Source organism: Phacochoerus africanus, chromosome 9, assembly GCF_016906955.1.
Source record: "Phacochoerus africanus isolate WHEZ1 chromosome 9, ROS_Pafr_v1, whole genome shotgun sequence".
Lineage (NCBI taxonomy): Eukaryota > Metazoa > Chordata > Mammalia > Artiodactyla > Suidae > Phacochoerus > Phacochoerus africanus.
Genome location: NC_062552.1, coordinates 115,552,622 through 115,575,318, shown reverse-complemented (window position 1 = coordinate 115,575,318; position 22,697 = coordinate 115,552,622). Strand labels below are relative to the sequence as shown.

Below are 22,697 nucleotides of genomic sequence, written 5' to 3'. Positions count from 1 at the left end.
GCTTAGGGCCGAGCAGGACGGCGGTGAGGACAGAAGAACAGATCACAGGTGTCTAGCCAAGGGGGCTGGGAGCAGAGAGGGTGCCGGGGGTTGGCCCTAGCCGTTCTGGAAGCTGCCCCTTTTCCAGCGATCCCTTCACAGGAAACTCGGGAAGGTCCCCAGTTTGGGTGGAACCTTGGCGGCTTCTTGACAGCAAGAAGCCTGGGCCTCTGGCCTTAGAGGCCTCACTTTCTAGGAAGGAAGCCAGGGCTCCGCGCTGTGCGGATGATGCAGGGAAGGAAGCTTCGATAGGACACCAGGCCCGGCACCCGTGTCTTCAGGGGAACCTCTTGGCCTTAGACAAACTCCTATGGACTCACCGAACCCCAGGGCGGCTTCAGAGACACGTTCCCTTCTCCCGAGGGCAGTGGATGCAGGGCTGGCTGGATCCCCCGAGATTGCCAGCCTCTGCCCGCCAACACTTCCCCTGGGCCTGGGCACCAGGCCCGTCCCAGCCCAGCCTCGAAGTCCGAATCAGTGTGCATCCTTCAGGGCCTCTGTTGAAATCACAGAACCGTGATTTCAGAACCTCCATCTCGGGCTTCTCTTTGGCAGATGGAGAAGTGGGGACCCAGAAGAGGAAATAGAGTGTGATTTGTGTAAACCCAGTGCTGTTCAACGCAGGATTAGAACCCGGGTGTGGCTGTCTTTTTCATTAGAGCAGAAGCCTCCGCTTACTCGTGAAACGCACTGTTTTTAATTCCCACGGCCCACACTGTCCCGCCCTCTGCTGCCTCGCCAGACTCCTCGGTGCCAGGAGTGGTCAAGGAATGCCAGCTCATTTCACTTAGTGTGACCTTTAGCAGAGAACCTGGAGAAATGGGACCCTGTTCCCGAAAAGGGCATTTGGGCAGAAAAATTGCCCGCCAGCTGATCACGTGAGCAGAGCGCTGGTTCCTTTACTTCCCAGAGATAAGCGGGGGTAGTGGTGTCTTGCAGGCCTGTTTTTCCAAGAGGCTGCTGTGGAGGGCTGCCGAGGTGCACACGCCTGCCAGGCCTGAGCCTGAGCGTCGCGTGCTGCCTCCCGAGCCCCAGGTGCCCTGGTTGTGGCGGTGGTGAAGAACCTGTCATTCCAAACCCCACGTTAATGGCCCACTTCCCAGGCTGGCGATGGAAACCCCAGCCCACGTTGGGGCACCCCGTGACCTGCGGGTGGGTTGTGTCCTACAAAAATCCACTTCTCCCTAGGAAAAACCACTGGATTGGAGCCAAAGCCTTAGTCAAACTCATCAAACCAAAGAAGGAGGGTTCCAGAGACCGAGTGAAGTCAACCACAGACAGCCCGCCCCCGCAGCTGGAGTCCCCAGACCCCACCTCGACACCCGCTTCTCAGCCTCTCAGATCTCAGCCGGAGAATCCCGAGTCCACCCCGTCGGGCTCCAGCTGTGCAGACGAGCATGATGCCCACAATGGGCCCCTGGGAAAAGGTAGGCGCGCCAGCCTGGCTGCAGGGGGTGCTCCTGGGCACCCGCTCATTGGGTGGTTAGAGGGAGGCGGCGTGAGGATGTGCGCACGGGAGTGTAGGAGCGTGAAGGGGGTGTGCTGTGTGCACGCACGTCTGTCTCCTTAGGTGTGTTAATAACCCAGAAAAAAATAAACCCACATCAGGTGAAAAGCATCACGAATCCTATAGACAGTGAGAGGGGCTCGAGCCAAAGCTGATAACCACACAGTCGCTAGAGACGAGCCCGTTTTAGAGTTAGGCACATGGGAGAGCCCACGTGCATTGCAGAGGCAATGTGCCGTGTTTGTGTCTTCAGCAAGTCTGTGTGGGGCTCCGATCTTTTAATCACTGGGAAGGGTGGTCAGGTTTTCTCTTCCAGCCTGACCTGGCCCTAAGTCCCACCAGCCAGGGCATCTGGTGTACCCTTCCATGAGGGCTGTCATTCGGAGGTTGCCAGAGGTTCTGAAATGGATTTCTAGTTGAATGTGCTTTATTTCGTCAAATACAAGCTGCCCCGTTCCTTTGTATACCACAGGCAGTCAGATGATGCAGCGCTGTGTCACTTAGGGTTTGTATTATACTCTTGGTGCATAGCTCTTCTAAAAGACTTAATTAGACAGATTCTAGTGTGCACACATAAAAGGAAAATGAGAGCACAACATTGGTTGGGGCGGTGACAGTTCTGTCACGGTTCCATCTGGCCCCGGTGGTGATGCTGTACCCTGGTTTCAGCGATGTTAAGATAGCAGGAGAAATGTGCATCTTAGAATTGATTAAATATAGCAGCTACGTTCAACATCATTGGATTTTATTTTTTTTTAATTTAAATAATCTTTATTTAAATAAATAATCTTTATTTAAATACTTTAAAATTTTATTTTAAACACCATTTCATGGATTATTTATGCCAAACCTGCACCCTGAATAATTTAAATTTTTATGAAGGACACCAGAACTTTCTGAAGATCAGACCTATGTCTGAGACCCGTGCACTCTCGGCAGTAGGAGTTGACATTGCAGCACTAAGAGCCTGTGACCAGCCACCCTCTGAGTGTGACATGAGCACAAGGGTTTTGGGAGGCGACGTTCACCACTTCGAGTGCTGCTGTGTCACTTTTAAATGCACAGAAGAAAGCGTGCATTTGCACACATTGCTTGGGGACCAATGCTTCCGCTCCCATTCTTTACAGGAGGACAGATTAGGTAAAGGGCTTTTGTGCAGGTAAACGATAATGAAGCTTAACATTTGTTTTCATCTAGAGGGATTCTGTGGCCTCAGGTTTTCATATATCCTATTTAAATATTTTTACATTTGCCACTTCGTAACTTGGCTTAGGAGTTCTCTGGCCACTCAGAGGATTAAGGATCCAGCATGTCACTGCTGTGGCTCAGGTCACTGCAGGGACGCAGGTTCGATCTCTGGCCCTGGGACTTCCATGTGCCACAGGTGCAGCCTCCCAAAAATGTGGCTTAGTTAACTATAATCAGCCTAATTGAGTCAGGAAAACAATCAGAGGGGAAAAAATAGTTGCATCAGTCCGTGAATGAACAAGTCAATGATAAATATTAATAACAACAGCCAGGCATTTCTTGGGGCTCGGCACCTTTTTAGCCAATTTACTTCATCTGCCTCATTTAATCCTCGTGCCCCTGTGAGGTAGGCAGAATGAATCATCCCCATTTTAGAGCTGAGAAAGTGAGGCTCGACACAGTGAAACACATGCCAGTATAATATGTGGTAGAACTGGGATTCAAACACGGGTCTTTCGACTCTGGAACCTGAGCTGTTCACCACACGTGCACCGCCTGCAGTTAAAGCTGCACAAACATGCTGCCTGAGCAGGGCCCCGGCAGAGCCGTGCACCCCAGCCTCCCATAAAGCCAGTCCCTTATCCTGCGGCGTGAGCATCGGCCACCAAGTGGGGCTGTGGAGGAAGAAATAGCGGAGATTCCGGGATCAAATTTAATTCTAAATCAGAAATTCGGTGAATCGGTTCCGTTTCTGTATGACACAGTCTAAAAGACCAGTCGCCCACTCTGATAAGACTATAATTTAAAGTAGAGGATACGTAAGCTATGTAAAAGGACATAATAGTTCTTGGTGTGGAGGGGTTGGGGGTATGAAAAAGAGGTATTTTCGTTGGTGTTAAGCTCCTCCTACCAAAAGAGGTTATTTTCAGATGTACAAGAGAGACTGTCAGTGCAGCCGGCCAGGAAAGTATTGTTCCCAAGGTCTTTGAACAGGAACAAGAGCAGCATGTGTGCCGCATCGTCAGGGAGTCGGTCATTCAAATGGAGGAGTCAGATAAGCCAGGTCCCTAAATTAGTAAACATTCTTACTTCATAATTTAACACACTGAAATTGAAAAATAGTCTCAGTCATTGGCTCCTTGAGCTGTATGTAATTCTCTTCACGTGCTGAGTAAGTAAAGCTTGGGCAGCCAGATGCCTCTGAATTAATTAAATTGAGGCAGAGCATAAATGATTCACTGAGTCCTGGTTCCGGTCTTGCTGTGGCTCTAGTTTCCATCTTTCCTGGGCTGCACGGGATTCCGATTTCCTAAGTACATGGCACTAATCTAGGGTCGTGTGTGATTTTTATTCATTTCATTTATTTGTGTTTTTTTTTTTTTTCTCCTTTCTCTCTTGGGTTATCCCGGGGGTAACGATTTAGCAGCTCAGCGCAAAAAGAGTCCCTTTTTGAGAAGCAAAAGCAAAGACAAAGACAAGTCTCCATCGGCCCACCCAGCTCTCTCTAAACGCCTGCGGTTCTGGTCTTCCCCTGACATCCCATCCTCTCCTCTCGAGCCTCTCCCTTTTCCAGAAATGGGAGATTTCTAATCCTTTCCCTTTAGCATGTGTCTTCATCGTGTACCCTCCTCCATCTCTGAAACTCAAACGAGAAAGAAAAAAACCAAAAAAAAAAAAAAAAAACAAACAGTACCTAAAGGCCAGACGACCCTAGCGGACCCCTCCTCTTGACCCCATTCCAAGCCAGACTTAAAGTAGCCAGCGTGGATTCTGATTTCCAAAGAGAAGATGAGTTGTCACACCCTCTGGACCGTTTTCTCCAGCACAGCACAGTTGTAAGGGAGCCTCGGGACATCCGTGCACAGGTCCTTGGGCCAGGATGTCGGTGCTGAGTAAGTCCAGTGGCCGTGTGCTGCCCCCCTCTCGCACCTGCAGGCTTATGTCACGCCCGCGTGTAAAGCAGAACTGGTCAGTTGTCGCTATGCTTCCTAAAACCTACAGCCTCTGTCGAGGGAGGTTCGTTGTTGTTGTTGTTTTTGAAGACTTATTTTTCAGCAGCTAAATTTAAAACCACTGCCCTTTCTCCTTCTCTCTGTCAGAGCTCCACATTGTTGGCTTTTGCCCATGAGGCCCTTTTCAGGGCCGTTCTGTGTTTTGAAGGATTTATTGCTCCATTCAAGCCCTTTGACTTATTGCATCAATATTGCCCAGGCAGAGTCCAGCCCAGAATGAACTTTTAGGTCTGGGCTGTGGTCCTCTGACATCTCGGATGCTGACGTGAAAGCAGCAGTGGACAAAAAAGGACATCAGCACGCCAGTCATGCCCAGAGCAGGGGAAAGGCTGGTCGATAGAGGCCTTTAGCTACTGCGGTTTTTTTCTGTCACCAGTCATTCTTGTACCATCTTCATGATTTTGGCCACATCCTGATAGCGCCTGTCTGATTGCTGACATGTTTCTCCTTGAATTGACTCACCATTTCCACTTTCACTTATTTGAAAAGGCAGGATCATTATTGCCTGTACTGTAAATGGAAAACCAGTACCATAAAAAACAAGGGAACTCCAGAAAAGAATACCTAAGCGTTAAGGGGTTGAAGTCAGCGGATGCGGCGCTGGCTTCGCCTGGAGAGCCCTGGGCTGCCGTGGTCCTGGCCCCCTGAGGCCTGTCCTCCAAGCATGCTGTGGGAACCGCGCTGTTTCTCTGCTGTACGTGCTAACGGCTTGGTCATCTCCGCCTCCCCTCTGCTCCTCATGTTAACCTCACCTGCTGGATGTCTGTCCCGTTCATCCCACCAGACTTGAATCTTGCTTCTCATCAAGGTTACCTTTCAGAAATCCAAATTTTACCTGGATTTCAAGTCCTAAGGTTTGAGCGCTCAAAGCGTCCCAGGGAGTCCACACCTTGAGGGGGCAGGCGGGTCAGGTGTTCTCGGTCCTTGGAAGAGGGTGGCGAGGTGCCGAGGTCCTGACAGTGGGCGTGGCGCTGGGTCTGCAGCCTCGAGATGCTGGGAGTGAGACATGGTGCCAAACATCCTTGTCTCGATGCTGAGAGGAGCTCCACCTGCAGTAATTTTTGTCTCCTATTTAGAGAGCCCAGCCCCTTTCCTCCTATTAAGTAGAGACTTTTTAAAAAAATGTTTTTATACGGGCTTTTGTTTAACTTTGACAAGGGTTTGTCTTCGTGGTAGAAAATGTAGAGATTGCAGAAGAGCACAGGATGCGAGGTGAAAATCCTTGCGGTCGTCTCGCCATGTAGAGATTAAGGGCTTCTGATTGTTAAGGTAACAGTAAGTTTTCTCAGGTTGTCAGTGAGGCCAGTTGGCCAGACATGTCCTGGGCCTTCAGGACCTGGGCCTCAAGTCCGAGGGATCCTGAGCAGACATCCGCCAGGATCTTTTAAAAGCGAGGATTTGAGTTATATACGGGGATAATACATGGCAGGTGTGCCCTGTCGTTAGTATGGACTTTTGCCAACATTTTGTGGCTCCTCTGGAGGGCTTCCTTTATCTTCTCCCGGCCTTTCAGGGCTCGCAGGATGGCCCATCACTGGAGCCAGGGCCAGCCTCTCGCGGCCTCTGACACAGGCCTGTCGCCAGGGCCCTCCTTTTTAAACCACAGCCCGGGAAGCGGGCAGCTCAGCTTTTGTCCCTGTGGTCTGTGTGCCCTGCTGCCCCTGCTTCTAGGCTTCTGCGTGGTAGCCCAGCCTGAGCATAGGATTCTGCAGCCCCGTTTCTCAATGTCCTTCTCTGCCCCAGGCCCTGGGGACCTAAAGCCAAAGCGAGCGTCCCCGCACAGAGGCAGCCTTGACCGCAAGGACGCCTCTGCCGACCCAGCCGTGAAGCTCTGGCCCGTGGAGCTGGGCCCCCGGCCCTGTTCGACCTCAGCCATCAACACAACCCCTTCCAGCTCCACCCCCATCTCCCGGCACCCAGGCCGCACCAAAGGTGAGTCGTGGGTCCTTCCAGAACCAAGAAGGCTGAGCATCTGGGGCTCAGGGTCCTTCCTAAAGACCGCAGGCTCTTGGGGGTTAGGCGGGGTCTCAGGCTGAGAAGTGGTTGAGCTGTGGGCAGACAAGCTCTGGTGTCACAGACACGGGTTCAGACCTCGGCCCTGCCAGCAGCCGGGTGGGTGACCCTGGGCAGACAACTTCACCACCTAGAGGCCTGACTCCAAGCCGCTAGTGGGAACGCCCCAGGCCCCACTCCCACACCGCCGTTGGGGACTTGGCAGCATCAGGCAGCTCCAGAAGGGAGGTGCGCCAGAGTTTGCACTAAAGCAGACAGCCTTCCTCAGCCCAGCTTGGGAGAGAGGTCTGGAGGTTTAGTCCCTGGGGAGGACACAGGAGCGGGAGGGCCTCTGAACTGGAGGGTGGTTTCTCAAGTGGAGGACAAGTGTCTCAAGTGGAAAACAAGGGGGTTGGGGGGAAGGATTTACAAACCCAAGGTCTCCCGGGTTGCCGGTAGCCGTGCACATCTCTTTAGATGTGAGATTAAGACATTCTTGGAGTCACCTGATTAGCTTAAGAAATTCCCAGCTCCGTCAGATCATGGCAGGTGAAGCCCGTGGATCCCGAGGAAAGTGTCCAGAAGCAGAAGCCAAAACCAGTGTGAGAGGCAGACAAGAGCATGGCGATAAAAGCTAGACGATGCCTGTCATTCACGTGGTCAGGAGATAAACAGAGCTGTTGTACCCGTGAGACAAGAACAGGTGCTACAAAAAGAGCCGATGGGGGTGGGGGGAGCACTTGGAAATGTAAAATATGCAAACAGGACAAGATAAAGCCCAAAGCTTTAATTTTTTATAATTAATTTTTGCATAATTTAAAATATGCCAACAGAACGGACATTCCCTTGATAATTCAGAGATACGAAACTATCCAAAACCTAAAAGTGATTGCCTCTAGGAGGTTAGAAATTGAAGACCAAGAAGTGGTTGTTATTTGTCGTAACACCACCGTCTTGGCTCTTGAAACCAGGGTAGGTGCAACCTTGGGCTGACAAGCAAAGTGAAGATGGGCAGGGTCCCTCCTTTGTCCCACTGCTTACACATGGGAAACACTTCCCTGGGGAGAAGGTGAGTGGAGTGGGCACAGGGCAGCCGGGCAGTTCTCCCCACTGCTGGCTGGATGCTGCCGGTGCCATCACTTGTGCCGGCTGTTGGCGCCGCTGCGCCGTGTGCTGGCCGGGACAGGCATGCTCTGAGCCGGGCGTGGCAAGGGTGTCTGTTGTCCACAGTCCTCAGTCGCCCCTGGGTTCTGGGCTCTGGGGTGCAGCCAGGAACACCTTCTCCTCTTCTGCAGTCCCCGAGGTCTCTGTGGGTCAAGGTCCAGCCCTCCAGGCTCACCCACAGGCTGTCTGAGCCCGGATCCCATCCTGAACCAGAGCCCAAGCCTCCCTGGCCATTCAAATGGTTGCATGAGGGTTCATCCCACTGTAAGCCCAGCACTGCCCTCGACAGTTCCCCGGCAGCCCAGTCCTCATGGTCTGGGCATTTACTGCCCGCCCGCAGGTGTAAAACCACCTTCAAAATGGAAACCCTGGCGTTCCTGTTATGCTCAGCGGTAGGTAATGAACCCGTCTTGTATCCATGAGGACTCGGGTTCGATCCCTGGCCTCGTTCACTGGGTTAAGGATCCAGCACTGCCTTGAGCTATAGATCGCAGACGCGGCTCGGATCCCATAATTCCCTAGCCTGGGAACTTCCATATGCCACAGATGTGGCCTGAAAAAGAAAAAGAAAAAAAAAAAAAAGAAAAGGAAGTCTCCCTTAGAGTTGGCATTTCTTGAAGTAAATCTAAATCCTTTTAGAGCAGAATTTATAAGATCCGGGCACTACCCGAGATGTCAGTACTTCTAGACCCTGTCAGTAAAGAAAGGACACAGAGATACGATGAGCTCATGTCAGTATTTCCAATTCAGACTTAACATTTCAGGGATTTTTTTTCTTTGATTTCACACTCATTCTACTTTTCTTACACAGAGGCCTTGTCTTCTGAAACATTTACTTATTTTTCCAAAGATACGCCATAACGGTTAAAAAATTATAATACCAATATTGCCACTAACAATACAATCACTGTATGATGTTTGCTTTCTTTGTAGTTATGAGATTATATCTCACTAAGGATGCACAGAAGTTTACATTCAGTTTACTGGAAATTTTTTTTCTCTTGTGTGATTATGTTAGTTAGCAATTTGATAGACAGTAAGGTTTATTTGGTTTTGTTTTTCAGTTTTAGAGTTTTTCTTTTTAAATTAATCCTGTGCTTTTTAATACATAAAATATTTACATGATGTAAAAGCTAAGTTGGAGTTCCCATTGTGGCTCAGCAGGTTAAGAGCCCAACTAGTATCCATGAGGATGTCGGTTTGATCCCTGGCCCTACTCAGTGGTTAAGGATCCAGCATTGCTGTGAGCTGTGGTGTAGGTCACAGACATGGCTCAGATCCCGCATTGCTGTGGCTGTGGTGTAGCCCGGCAGCTACATCTCTGATTCAACCCATAGCCTGGGAACCCATGTGCCGCAGGTATAGCCGCAAAAAGAAATTAAAAAAAAAAAAAAAAAAAAAAAAAGCTAAATTATGTAAAAGGGCATACTTAGATTTTCTAAGTCTCACATCTCTCCCTTTCCCCCCACTCCAAAATCACCCTGTGGATAACCCCCCTCCCTTTTTTTTTTTAGTTTTTGTTTGTTTGTTTGTTTTGTTTTGTTTTTGAGCAAGGCCAGGGATGGAACCTGTGTCCTCGTGGATGCTAGTCAGATTCGTTTTTGCTGAGCCACGATGGGAACTCCTTTTTCTTAGTTTCTTACATATACCTTCAGTTCTTCTTTTTGTAAAAAAAAATTATACGCACCTTGATTTTTTTTTTTTTATTTAGCCATGTATCATGGAGACCTTTCTCATTTATATCTGTGGGCCCATAGTAATTAAAATGGTATTAGAGTCAACCAACCAGTCCTCAGACTTGATTCCTAGATGTCGGTTTACCAGGTCAAAGGACCCATACAGATATACTTTTCCTAAATAAGATTTCATCTTTTTTTTAAAGTTTTCCAGAAAAGTCGGATAATTAGCCAGGTTTAACCACCAACCATCTACCTATCAGTAGCCACACTTGCATTGTTGAGGTCAAAGCAGCAGGTTTTAATTAACCCTCTGCTTGGGGTGAGGCGCTCGGGGGGACACACAGCTCGTACTCTCCTGCCTGCACTGAGCTAAGGAGCCTTGCCCTCATCTCCTCATGGAGACAGTTAACCTGCAGAGGAAGCAGTTGGATCTGCCTAAGTTTGGGCATATCTCACCACCAGCATTTTTCCAATAGGAATTGGGGGCAGGGAGCGGAGACCCTGTCATCATTTTGGAGGGGACCCGGGGTCCGCTGTCAGAGAGAAGCTGGCAGGTGTGGGGCACAGGCATTTGAGTCCTTCTCAGGGAAAGGGCAGTTGACAGTGGCCTGAAGATTCCAGGGCTGTTTCTGTTTAGGAGCTGCTGGTGCCCAGGGAGTCAGCCTCATGCTCAGGTGCCGGTTCTTTCCTCCTGCCACCTGGAGATGGTGTGGCCCTCACACCAGAATCACTGGCACGGCCTGACCTGGGAGGTTGGCAGGGGCTCCCCAGGGCCCTGAACACTCAGCTCCTCTTGCTGTGTTGTCCTGAGGTCCGATCGCTGCTTTGGTCTTCCCATCCCGGTCACCGCACCGGCCGAAATGGGGTTTAAAGTCAAAGCAAACTAGGAGCCGGGAGTGCGAGGAGCAGGAGAAACGGGCGGGGGTGGAAGAGGCTCGGTCCACACTCCACTCCCTCGCTCCCCGGAGCTGGACACTGCCGTGACTCGGGCCAGGCCAGGTTCAGAGGTGGCCGCCTGGCAGCGGGCCCCAGTTTCCCTGTGGCTGTTCCAGAACCCGATTCATCAGCCTTCTCTTCGCCACAGGCTATAATTCCGACGACAGCCTCTGCGAGCCGTCCCTGGAGCTCGAGTTCGCTCACCATAGGCAGTACGGTGAGTGGTCAGTGCGACGGACCTGGGCTCTCGACTTGCTCCCAGTTTCCTTCCTGCCAGGCTCTGGGTGGATAGTCCAGCACACAAAACAAGTGAAAGTGGAGTTGTTGTGCCGAGTGGGAATGGGGCCCACAGTTCCTCCACGCTCCTTCCTTGCCCTCCCCAGCGGCCTGTGCATGTGGCTTCTGCTTACATACCTCCAGTGACGGGGAAGTCACTTCTTATCAAACATCCCACTACTAGAGGCTTTATCGCCCCTTGTTTTAAAGCACCCTCCTGTATATGCCAGGAAGTTCTGGTGACCCCACAGGGAGCATTGATTATGGAAAGATCTCCGACTGTCTTCACTTGGATTTTAGTTGCCCAGGGGAGCTCCGAGCTGTATTTCGTCTTAGAAATTGTTAGAAGCACTTGCCGTTTGATTTAGGCATATTATGCATTTCTGCCAACGGGAAACTGGGAATTATACCAACCTTCTCAAAAATTAAAAGTGGCTTTGTGTTGTTTTAAGTTTTTGCAAGACAAAAACCCCAAAGGGGTAGGAAGATAATTAAAAAAAGAAAAACTCAGAAAGTTTACATTGGCTTCGGTTTCCTTCCGAAGTGCTCCGTGTAGGAGCTGGCGTCACCTCCTCCCCTATCTGTTGTCTAAAAAGATTTAGGATGCAAACACAGAGATTTCCAACTTAGACGCGTAAAGACCCGCTCTGCAACGAAACGGTTTGACACAAGGGAGCCCTTTTGGCTTGCTGTTGAGTGATAGACAACCCAGCAGGAGGGATCTCCTGCCTGCAGCCTTTGCTAAACCTGAGCAGCCGGCTTTCTGCTTGTCAGCTGACCAAAGGGGTTTTCTTCTTAAGTATTTTGATGCCTTGAGCTTCTCTTAGCTAGGAAAAAGAAGGGAAAGATGTTTTTCTTTTCATCTTTTTAGGGCCACATCCATGGCATCTGGAGGTTCTCAGGCTAGAGGTCCGGTCAGACCTGCAGCTGGTGGCCTACAACAGCCACAGCAACGTGGGATCCAAGCCGCATCTGCAGCCTACACACCACAGCTCACAGGGACACGGGATCCTTAACCCATTGAGCGAGGCTAAGGATCGAACCCGCATCCTCAAGGACACTAGTCAGGTTCATAACCCACTGAGCCACAGTGGGAACTCCAGGAAAGGAGTTTTTGATGCATTACTTAGATAAAAGTGCCTTGGGGGCCCGTTGATTTGTATGTATCATGATTTTCTTTTAGTGAAATTTATTTCCTTTTTAAAGAGAGATGTGCATTTTTTAAAAATTTCAACTATTCCCTTCTCAGAAGACTTATTCTGCTTTTTTACCATACACGAAAACCATGTGCTTTTTGGCTCGTCCCCAACCCCGTTAGCTAACAAGCGTTTTCCAGATGCCTGCTATTTGCAGAGAACACGCCCAGCACTTGGGAACCGAGTGCCCTAAAGACCCAGTCAAACAAGAGCAAGCTTGCTTTGGGGGCGGGGGGTGGTCGGCAGTGTGTCCCCTGTTCCCAGTGCAGTCAGCCCAACACCAGCTGTGTGCTAGGAGGATGCAGAGATGACAGGGACACAGTCCCTGTCCCCCAGGGGCTGCTGGTCCAGCAGGACAAACACTGATCTGGGGCTGGTGAGGCCCATGCTGCTGGGCTGGCGGAGGAGACAGGGAGAGGTGGGCCTGGAAGGCACCACCTGCCCTTCGCATGGGGCGGGGGTCACCCTTCCTGTGCCTGATGCTCACCCTCTGAGCCAAGAGCTGCTGCAGACACGCTCCCTGGGTGCACACGGCAGCCAGGAGGGCTAGTTCCCGCCAGCGCTTCTTCGCCTAAAGGTCAGTTTTTCCTTTTGAGGCAGATGTGAGTTTAAGACGCATGAGCGGGAGGACAGCAAACAGCCAGGGAAAGCCAGCGCGCCCTCTCCTCCTGAGGGTCCAGCTCCCACTCCCAGGACCAGGGGAACCCAAGCCTCCCTGCACCCAGGCACTTGCTCCCTGCGCACACGTGCACATACTGCCGCTTCCTGGCTCCGCCCTGACCAGGCCACACTGTTGTGGTCTAGGCAGGGGGTTTTCACGAATGTTCCAGAAGCTCTGCACAGTGACGGGTTGGACACCTCTACCCTTGGCTTACCCAGAGCAGCCCCTTTCTTTTTTGGTCGACATTTTGAGTTCTGCATGAGATTTCCATCATGAACAAACTTGTTTTAAGCTACAGCCTTAAATCTAATTTTAAAAAAATACTGCAGGCCGCCCTTCCTGGGGGCACCTGGCTTAACTTCAGCACAGTTATTTTGTTCCATGATTTTTCTCAGTCATCGCCCTTTAGGTTAAATGTTGATGTTTCTTTTCAGCGTCCAGGCCAGGGAGCTTGGAGAGCAGTAGAAATGCATCCAGCGACAGCTCACCTCTTAACCTGAAAGGTAAGCTGACCTTTCCTTCCGGGCACTTTTCAGTGTAAGTGGATCTTTGGCTCTGAGCTTATATTTGTAATTTTAGAAATACAATTACTGGAGTTCCCTGGTGGCTCAGAGGGTCAAGGGCTAAGTGTTTTCACTGCTGTGTCTCTGGTTACAGCTGTGGCGTGGGTTCCATCCCTGGCCTGGCAGTTTCCCCATACTGCAGCCGTGGCCAAAAAAAAAAAAAAAAAAAACCCAAAATACAGTTATCAGGATCGTGCACGCATTCTTCATTGGTGTTCCTAGGCCACATCACAGTTTCAATGAGTGCAGGCCAAGAATTCACATGGATTGGGATTCAAATCCTTTCACCCCCACGGCAGGCTCTGGGCACCCAGGCGAGTCACCCATCCTCTGAATCCAAGTTACTTCATCCTTAGAATGGGGACCATAAAGTAGTTTCGTTCCCCTGTGGTCAGGAACAGAGCGGATGGATGGCTTTGCTTTTTTTATGTTCTCTTAAATTCATTTTATGGTACAGAATACAGTCTGTCTTAATGAATAAATCTGGAAAGAACTTTGCCGTCCCGAGGCCATAAAACTTGTGTACTTCTTAGTGTCCACATGACCAGCCTCTAAAGGCCACCTGGCTTGTAGCAGGTGCTGAACCAGCAACCCCCGCGCGTGTGAATGAATAGGCTCATGAGCGCGGTGCCTTACAGCTGTTACTGATTTAAACTTGAGCGAAGCTTTCCGCCCTTATCTCAAGTTATTTTGCTCTGAGTGCTAAGCACTGGGGGGTGGGTCCTGAACCTCCAAAATCCCAGCCTGGGAGAAGAGCGTCCTGGGTGCTCGGGTGGGGTCCTTTGTGTGTTAAGTGAGCCCACCAGAGGTAGGAGGCGGGGAGAGGAGGCTAACACGTGTTTCTCTGTGTCGCCCGTCCCGACCCCAGGTTCCTCCGACCAGCTCCACCGCAGGTCCGAGAGCTTCAGCAGTGAAGACCTGATCCCCAGCAGGGACACGGTCCCTGCCAGCACCCCAGGGCGCCCCGCCCTTGGCCGCCATGAGTACCCCCCACCCCGGAACGGGCCTCTCCCCCAGGAAGGTGTCCAGAAGAGGGGTGCTGCCCTGCCCCATGGCGGGGCGCGGCCCTGCTCCGCCTCCCCAAGTAGTGAGATGGTCACCCTGGAGGAGTTCCTGGAGGAGAGCAACCGGGGCTCCCCGTCTCCCGTGAGTGGCCCGTAGCAGCAAAGTCACAGGAAGGGATGGGGCAGGGGTGGCGCGGCCTCGGGGCTGGGCTGCTTGGACGGGGAGGGATACCCGGTGGCTGGCACATCCCCAGGCCTCCCAGGCATTTTCTCCACCTGTGAAGCCAGCGGGCAGAACTTGGTGCCAGTGCGGAGGGCGGGGATGGGGTGCACCCGCTGCTGGCCAGGACACCACTTGCAGGGTTAGGATCTCACACTGGATTTTGTATCAGAGTTCTGAGTACCCACTGCCCTTGAGCTGTCACCAGCAGAAGGCAGCGAGTTTTTCCTATAAAGGGCCAGCTAATAAATATTTTAGGCTTCCCAGGCCAGGCGGTTTCTCTTGCAACTCCTCAGCTCTGCCACTTCAGCGGGAAAGCAGCCACAGACTGAGAACCGCTGAGAGCCACCCCCCAGCCCCTCCTATTTGCTCAAGGCGCCCAGCCTCACTATCCCCACATCCCCGACACCCCCACCCTCTCCCGAGCAGGCCTCCCCTCCCTGAGTGCTGTGGTGCTAAGGGGCGGTGGGGAGGGGGACAGTGAGGTGGGCTCCCTGAGTGCCCTCCTGCAGGTAGGTGTCAAAGAAGTTCGAAGTGTGCAGAAAAGAGCCAGGGTGCAGAAAACAGCTCCCCCCCGTGTCAGCCCTAGGTTCTAGGTGTCTGACCTCCATGACTTCAATTTTCTTACCGATTAAAGGTTATTTTAATACACCCTTAAATAACTCCTCGAGGTTGCTTTCAGAATTAAATGAGTTTTCTGCCACCATGCTCCTTGTTCCTAGCACAGTGGCATGAGGGGAGCTCTCAGTAAATGGTTCCTGTCCATCTCGATATTGATGGCACAGGACCTTACTGTCCACACACCCGAGAGTGTGGCTTCAAGCTAGTGTGAAACAGCAGGTTGCACCTCTGTCAAGTTGAGCATCCAGATGTTTTCTGGGACTAGGAGTTGTTGGCAGGTGGTTCCTGAGCTGCTGACTCATCCTGCAGCCTGACACCCCCTGACAGGTCGAGGCAGGCTGGGGTCTGATTACAGCAGCTCTCAGCCCCTGACTTTCATCTCCAGCGTGAACTTGCTTCGCTTCCCCTTGTTGCATCATCAGCCTCTGGAGAAACCTCCGATTGACTCCAGGCTGGGAGGTGCTGGCAGGAGGCTGGAGTTACCAGAGCAGGTTCCTAGAGCTTGGTCCCCAGGGGGTCAGCGGTGGACACCAGTTTCCCGGGGTCGGGGGTGGCAGCCGGGTGGTGGGAGGCAGCCGCTGGAGCGGGTACAGTCTAGAGGGCTGGGCCGCCTTCCTGTTCTCCTGGACGGTCGGCCTCTCTGGTTCCCACCGCCCCCGCCTGCCCCTGTGCCTGCCTCTCTGCTTTCTTCCATCAGGAGAAAGGTCTGAGGGCCAGTGAGGTCCTGAGTGTGGTTGGTTCCTCTTGCTCTCTCTGGCCCGCAGTAAAGCCTTTGCAGTGTGTCTGAGCGAGGAGGGCCGTCCCCAAGGTCCAGTCCTGCCAGTCCGCACGTTGCCACCTGCTCTGCTTGGTGGAAAGATGGGAAACAGAGGGCAGCAGTTGGCCTGACTGCTTTATAACGTGGAAGGGGCTTGTGCAGAGTCATTTTCTCTCTAGATCCGCTTTCTTGCTTGTCAAATCGGGGGTGGGGGGGACTACTGAGTGGCGGCTGGGGCCTCTCCCTGATAATCTGTGAAAGGCCCCGCTCCCCTCCTCCCCATCCTGACCGGGGCATTGTGTGCAGCAGGGATGTTAGGCCTTCAAGTGGCCAGGCAGGGAGCTTCGGTCCTGGCCCTGCAAGGCTGCACAGGGTCACCCTGGGTGGGAGGGGGCTCTCCAGACCCCCGGCTCTCACTCAGGCCTTCCTCTCTCCTCTCTAGGATGCTCCCAGTTGCCGGGATGACCTGCTGAGCGACTACTTCAGAAAGGCTGGTGAGCTCCCGGGCGTCGGCGGCCAGCCAGGCCCACCTGCCAGGAAAGAAGGGGCCAGAATGCCCACCAGCCTTGTGGCCCCCACCGTTAAGGTGGCCATCACCGCCTCTGAGGGGAAGCTGCTGAAGCCCGGGCAATACGTGAAGCCAAACCTCAGACCTGCTGAGGCCGAGGCCCCGCCCAGTGCCCCCCAGAGGCCAGCGCAGCCCCCCCAGAGCCTGTCCCTGGGCAGGCCCCGGCAGGCCACCATGCCCCCCGCTGCCCACGCCCCTGCCGGCCGGAGCGCATCCCTGAGCCGGGCCTTCAGCCTGGCCTCCGCCGACCTCCTCCGGGCCAGCGGGCCGGAGGCCTGCAAACAGGAGCCAGGGGGCTCCGACTCCTCGGGGGGCAGAGAGACAGGTGGCCACGGCTTGCAGAGCCCCGGCTCCCACAGCCTGGCCCGGGAGCGGACCCCACTTGTGGGAAAGGCTGGTGGCTCCTGCCAGGGCCCCGGCCCCCGGAGCCGGCCACTGGACGTGAGGCGCTTCTCCCTGGCCCCCCCGAAGGAGGAGAGGCTGGCTCCCCTGCAGCAGTCAGCCACGGCCCCAGCCCTTGCGGCTGGAAGCGGCAGCAGCAGCTCCCAGCTCCAGCACTTCCCACCTGCTGCAGCCCTGGCCGCCAGGACTAAGCCCCCAGCACCTTCCCACCTGGGGGAGGCAGCCACCATCGTCCCTGTCCGGACGGGGCTCAGCCCCTCGGAGGGGGACGGGGCCCCAGGGCAGGGCCCCAGCGAGGGCCTCCCCGCCAAGGGCTCAAGCAGGCCTCCCGACCTGGCCCCCCACGGCAGCCGGGCCCCCGAGGACTACAGTCGTGGGAGCAGCACCAAGAGCACGCCAGCGTCCCCTGAGCCTGGGGACCAGAAGACGGTGTGGTACGAGTACGGCTGTGTGTGACTTGGTCCCGGACCCGAGGCTCCTGAACCGAAAAACTACTGACGCACCTTCCCCCCTGCGCCTGCGGTGCCAGGAAAGGGTTTTAGGAGGAAAGGGTTCCCGTGCATTTCTTCTGTGTTGTTATTACTTCACTGTGCCAAGCCCTGGGAGGACTGCACCCCCCACTGGGCACCTGTCTCTGCATCTCTAGCCTCCGGCAGCTGGCATCTTCTGAACAAATCCACTTTGGCATGGGGACACTCAGAACTGACCCCAAAGCAGACACTATATGAGTGCACCCCTGTAGAACACTCATTTGCAACTTGCTGACCTCCACTGAAACATGCATGAATGTGGGCGTGGGCAACCACACACACACACACACTCACACTCACACACTCACACAGGGCTGAGTCCCAGTGGGTCTGAAAACTACTCCCTTCCCAAAAGCCATTTGATCCTAGCAGCCCAGCCTGGCCAAACGACAAAGGTCTTGAGGGCCTTGGGCGGACCCCAGAGGCAGGCTCACTGTTGAGAGCCGGGAGCGCTGCCGCGCCACTGCTGGGGTCCCGAGCACTTCCCTACACCCCAGAGCCAAGGTGGCCTCCAGGCTGGGGCCTCTGCCTAGGGCGTTTGCCTCCCCAACCCCGCAGCTGCCCCTGGGCTCTGCACGGAGGGCTCCCGACGCCAGTCGGACCCCTGCCTTCAGTGGCTCCCTTGTTTGGAAACACTGGATCTGCTGGGCCGGGGGGAGGGGCAGAGAGGAGCCCCCGGCCCAGCGAGTATACATAGTGTACAGAGGGGAGGCGTGTGCGGGGCGAGGTGCACGCTCCGTTTGTGACGTGGCTGCAGCGCCCCCACCTCCCTGTCTCAGGCGAGATGTTGATTTATTATTTCTGAGTAACTGCTCATGGTAGAAACCAAATTTCTTTTAATATATTACATATGTATGTACACACTCATGTGAAATATATGTACTTCGAGGGGGTCTATTTATGTTCCATTGGGAGTTATTCTTTCTTCTCCAGAATCTCACCTGCTGCTTTGTGTATTTGGTCAGATTCCTGGCACGTTTCGTTTCCTGTGGTTTAGTAAAGGTGCTTCTCCTGGGATGTACTAAACCTGGTGACTTTGTTTGTGGCTTTTTTTAGGGGCTTTTTTCTGGGGTGGGGGAGGTTTCCTTTTGATTTAATACACTGGGGAAGAAGTGGAAATGTTAGGATCCCTTTTAGGATTTAGCCACTCCTGGAACTCAAGGATGGGATTATAGGATTGTAATAAAAGGACAGGAAGAGTACTGGGTCCTAGTGTTCCACACACACGTTAAGGCAGCACTGACGAGGCTGTGGGGCTCGGGGGTCCACAGCTCTTTTGGCCGTGAGGTCAGAAGATGTGCGGGGCGAGCTTTCCTCTTTACAACAGCTTTTTTCTAGACCTGGATTTATTTTGACTTCGTGTGACTTGAATCCCATTTTGATCTGGGATTCATGTCACGGTTGGACCTCCGCCTACCGGGGTCCTTGGATTTTCCCAAGGTCCCTCAGCTGGGAAGTGCCGGAGCTGGAATAGAAACCCCAGGGGCCTCGGATCAGAGGCTTGAGTTGGATGAATGGGGTGGGCAAGGGGTCCGAGGCAGAGAAATAGCTGCGCCTCACAAACTCTTTCCTCAGATGGTTTTCTGTCCAGTCGCTGCCTCAATGTCTCCTTTCCAGCTGCCCCAAACTTTGAAGAGTCTCCTCGCCCGTTCTTTTCCACGTCTCTGGGATCCATCGTGCCTGACCACTCAGCCTCTGAACCTCGGCCACCTTGCAGCCTTCGTCCCGTGTGCTCTTCGCAGATTTGACGCCTAGCCAGTCACCCCTTGGCCCTCACCATCCCCTCCTTGGGACAGCTCTTCAGTGCTCAGGCTGGCCAGTGCCCCCTGCCCCCATTCACTCCTTCCCTCCAGGGACATTCATTGAAAGCTTCCCGGGTGACAAACCCTGGGTTCCGCCTTTAACTCTCCTTGCACCCCTTCAGGGCTGGCCACTCCCGGCTTCCCCAGTGCTGACTGCCCCTCCCTTCTCCCCCACCGTCACCCCCACCCCCAGGACTGCAGGCTCACATAGAGGCCAGAAGTCTGATGTGGGCCTGACGCCACCTCTCTACACATCCTGGACTGTCTGGAATCTGGGCCCCCTCATCTTAGCCAGCAGTTCTCATCCTGTGTCACATACGCACACACCCCCAGCTCTGGGTTTTGACAGTAGCCCATCAACTGGTCTGCCTGCCTCAGACAGCTCAGCCCTCTTGGCACCTCAGGGTACTCACCCCAGGTGACACGCCTGCCACGCCCATTCTGTTGCGGGCTTGGTCCTGTGGCTCACCTCAAGGCATACCCAGCCATCTTATCACTCCCTCCTCTGGCCCCAGACAAGCTCACACACATCCACACAACTGTCATTATAATCAGTTCCCAGAAGCTCCCGTATCCCCAGTCCCCGCCTCCCCCTGGAACCTCCAGGTCTGCACTTCCAGCGTGGGCTGTCCCAGAGACGTCGCCACCTCAAGATGCTCAACACGCGGTTCCCCGCCCCGGCCCCTCTCATCTCGTCTGGCCCCGTACATCCAGTGTTTGACGTCCCGTTTGACGTCCCGCGCCCTCCTCCCAGGTCCTCTCCATCACCACCGGGCTCAGTCCGGGCACCTCGCTCACATCCACAGCCAACCCCAGGCTATGGTCCTCCTGGGCAGGGCCCCAGGCTCCTGTTGCTGAGGGGGGCATCTCAGATCCCGTCCCTCCCCAGCTCCCCGCCCCATCCCTGCCCTGGTCTGGGAGACACGTGACCTGGTGGTCTGGGAAATACCCAAGTGGCCACTGGATATTCATGCGCAAGGCCCAAGGGAGGTGCGCCTGGAGAGAAATGGGACCCTCTGTGGAACAAGAGGGACTCGCCTGGCTGAGAACAGGAGAGAGAAAATTAGCATAAGAAAAGCTCGAGATGCACCAGCCAATAAGCATCCAGCCAAAATGTTTATCAACCAACCAGGGGGAGTGGATAGGCATGAAGGGTAGATATAAAGGGTGTGTGGCATAAACTAAAAATAAAAATATATATACTTTTTATTATAAAATCTATACAACCTATTGATTCTCTTAGAATGTTCCCGTTGATTTTTGCCAAACTTGTGTATTTATAGCCAACCTATGCTTGCCGTTGATGAATGAGTGTAGTTCCAATATGAATGGTGGTTGATGTTTTCTTCTATGGTAGCAAGTTAGACGAACTTGAGACATGCCAAAGGTGTATGTCAGAACTTCGCTCATCTGTTCATCTGCTGACGACATGAGTGACTTCTCAGTCAGGTAGGTAGTAGTTTCCGAATGCTGGGCAAATTTCCTTTTTTTTTTTTTTTTTTTTTGCTTTTTAGGACTGCACCTGAGGCATATGGAAGTTCCCAGGCTAGTAGCTGAATCAGAGCTACAGCTGCCAGCCTACACCACCGCCACAGCAATGTAGAATCCCAGCTGCGCTGCACCCTACACACAGTTCACAGCAATGCTGGATCCTTAACCCACTGAGTGAGGCCAGGGATCAAACCTGCATCCTCACGGATGCTAGTCAGACTCATTTCTGCTGGGCCACCACGGGAACTCCTCCCCAATTTGTTTACGGTGTTCACATTGTAATGGTTTACAGATAGCACACTTTTTAAAAAATAGAAAATTCACATACTGTAATATTCACAAAGACACAGTTGGGTTTTTTGTTTTGTTTTGTTTTTTGCTTTTTTAGGACTGTACCTGTGGCTTATGGAAGTTCCCAGGCTAGGGGTCCAAGCGGAGCTGCAGCTGCTGGCCACAGCTGCAGCAACTCAGGACCCAAGCCACATCTGCCACCTACACCACAGCTCACGGCAACACCGGATCCTAAAACCACTGAGTGAAACCAGGGGTGGAAACTGCATCCTCCTGGATACTTAGCAGTTGAGTTCGTTTCCGATGTGCCGCAATGGGTCCTCCACCAAGGCACACTTTTAAGTTTAATCTGCACTATTCATATTTTCCGCATCACTTTCTAAAGTTTAGAGACTCTAGATACTACAGAAAACCTAAATCAACCTCTATCAGCACCATTTGCCAATTTCTGTGGCGTAAATGCTCTCACCATGGCTGATTTCAAGCTGCTGCCAGGCTATCACTAACCACAGACGGGAAGAGATGTGCAGTGTATCCTGTCATACAATGTCACCTCCATATAGATGGAGCAGGTGGAAAGTACCTCGAGAGCACAGGTAACGGTAAATAGGAAGTGACACATTTTGAGTCTATATTACCATTGTTTTTAGTAAAAGTCATTTAATCATAAGTATGTAAGTTCATTTTTAATGATGGCTGTTTTTGTTTGTTTGTTTGGTTTGGTTTGTCTTTTGTCTTTTTAGGGCCGCACCCGTGGCATATGGAGGTTCCCAGGCTATGGGGTCTAATCAGAGCTGTCGCCGCCGCCGCTGGCCTACAACACAGCTACAGCAACGCCAGATCCGAGCCGCATCTTCGACCTGCACCACAGCTCACGGCAACGCCGGACCCTTAACCCACTGAGCGAGGCCAGGGATCAAACCTGGCAACCTCATGGTTCCTAGTCAGATTCGTTTCCACTGTGCCATGACGGGAACTCCAGTGATGGCTGTGTTTAACAACTGGCTTGCAAAATGCTAGATACTTACCAATCTCACAAGCCAGTACAGTTTGGTGCCAGAGTGCCACTGGGAGCACCCCACCTTTTAGGGATGGCTTGAAAAGGAAGAGACAGAGCAACTGAGAAGGGGCCAAGAAGGAGGAACGTCAAAGACGGGTCTGGGTAGCTGGCCACCTTAGCGGATGTCGGTGTGCAAACCGTGTTCTTCCACAAAGAGCGCAGGGAGGCCACTTGGGCGGAGGCTGGAGGCTGGAATTTCTGCCCCAGGCTTCTCTCTGCTTCATTCTCCCTCCTTGCCCTTCTTCAGGGGGTAGAGCAGAAAGAAGTGGGCCTGGGGAAAGCCCATCATCTCTCCATCTGTAATGTGGGCAGAGCGGACACCATGAAGTCAGGCAGGAGCCTGGGGGTGGGTCCTGGCCGGCCTGGGACACCCCTGGGAAGGGATGGGGGTCATGGCAGGCAGGGTTCTGAAATATCTTCCCTTTACCAAGCTCTGGATGTTGGGCCCAGCCCCCTGAGGTCAAGTTCATGGAGTCACATGGCACACCGTTGGAGAGTTGGCAGAGGCAAACCGGCCACCTGCTTCCTGCTTTCCCACTTCCCCTCTCAGCCAGACACCCCAAATAAGCAGGTGGAGAAGAAGCCTCCAGGCCCCTCCGTGTCCCCACGGGAGAGCCATGGCCTTAATGAGCCCTTCTGGAAGCCGCACCCTGCCCAGGCCCCTGGGGCTGCTTCGCTCCAGTCCGCCGGGAGCCTCCGCCCCCTCCCCCGCCTCCAGGTGGCGGCGCGGCGAGCCGG

At 53.2% G+C, this 22,697-nt stretch overlaps 1 protein-coding gene across 6 annotated transcripts in view; it reads left to right on the top strand.

Annotated features, from left to right (window-relative positions):
• CCDC88C (coiled-coil domain containing 88C) overlaps nucleotides 1-18,341 on the top strand; it is a 128,031-nt gene extending 109,690 nt beyond the window's left edge. For 3 of the 6 annotated variants that reach the window (XM_047796208.1, XM_047796207.1, XM_047796210.1), the window contains 6 exons: nucleotides 1,228-1,466; nucleotides 6,490-6,678; nucleotides 10,666-10,734; nucleotides 13,085-13,153; nucleotides 14,082-14,359; nucleotides 16,258-18,341. In XM_047796208.1, coding sequence (XP_047652164.1) covers nucleotides 1,228-1,466; nucleotides 6,490-6,678; nucleotides 10,666-10,734; nucleotides 13,085-13,153; nucleotides 14,082-14,359; nucleotides 16,258-17,241 — 1,828 coding nt within the window. In that variant the 3' untranslated portion in view covers nucleotides 17,242-18,341. Of the gene's footprint in view, nucleotides 1-1,227; nucleotides 1,467-4,157; nucleotides 4,618-6,489; nucleotides 6,679-10,665; nucleotides 10,735-13,084; nucleotides 13,154-14,081; nucleotides 14,360-16,257 lie in introns of those variants that run through there. The other 3 variants (XM_047796209.1, XM_047796212.1, XM_047796211.1) reach the window with 3 other exon arrangements.
• The last annotated feature ends 4,356 nt before the right edge of the window (nucleotides 18,342-22,697 follow it).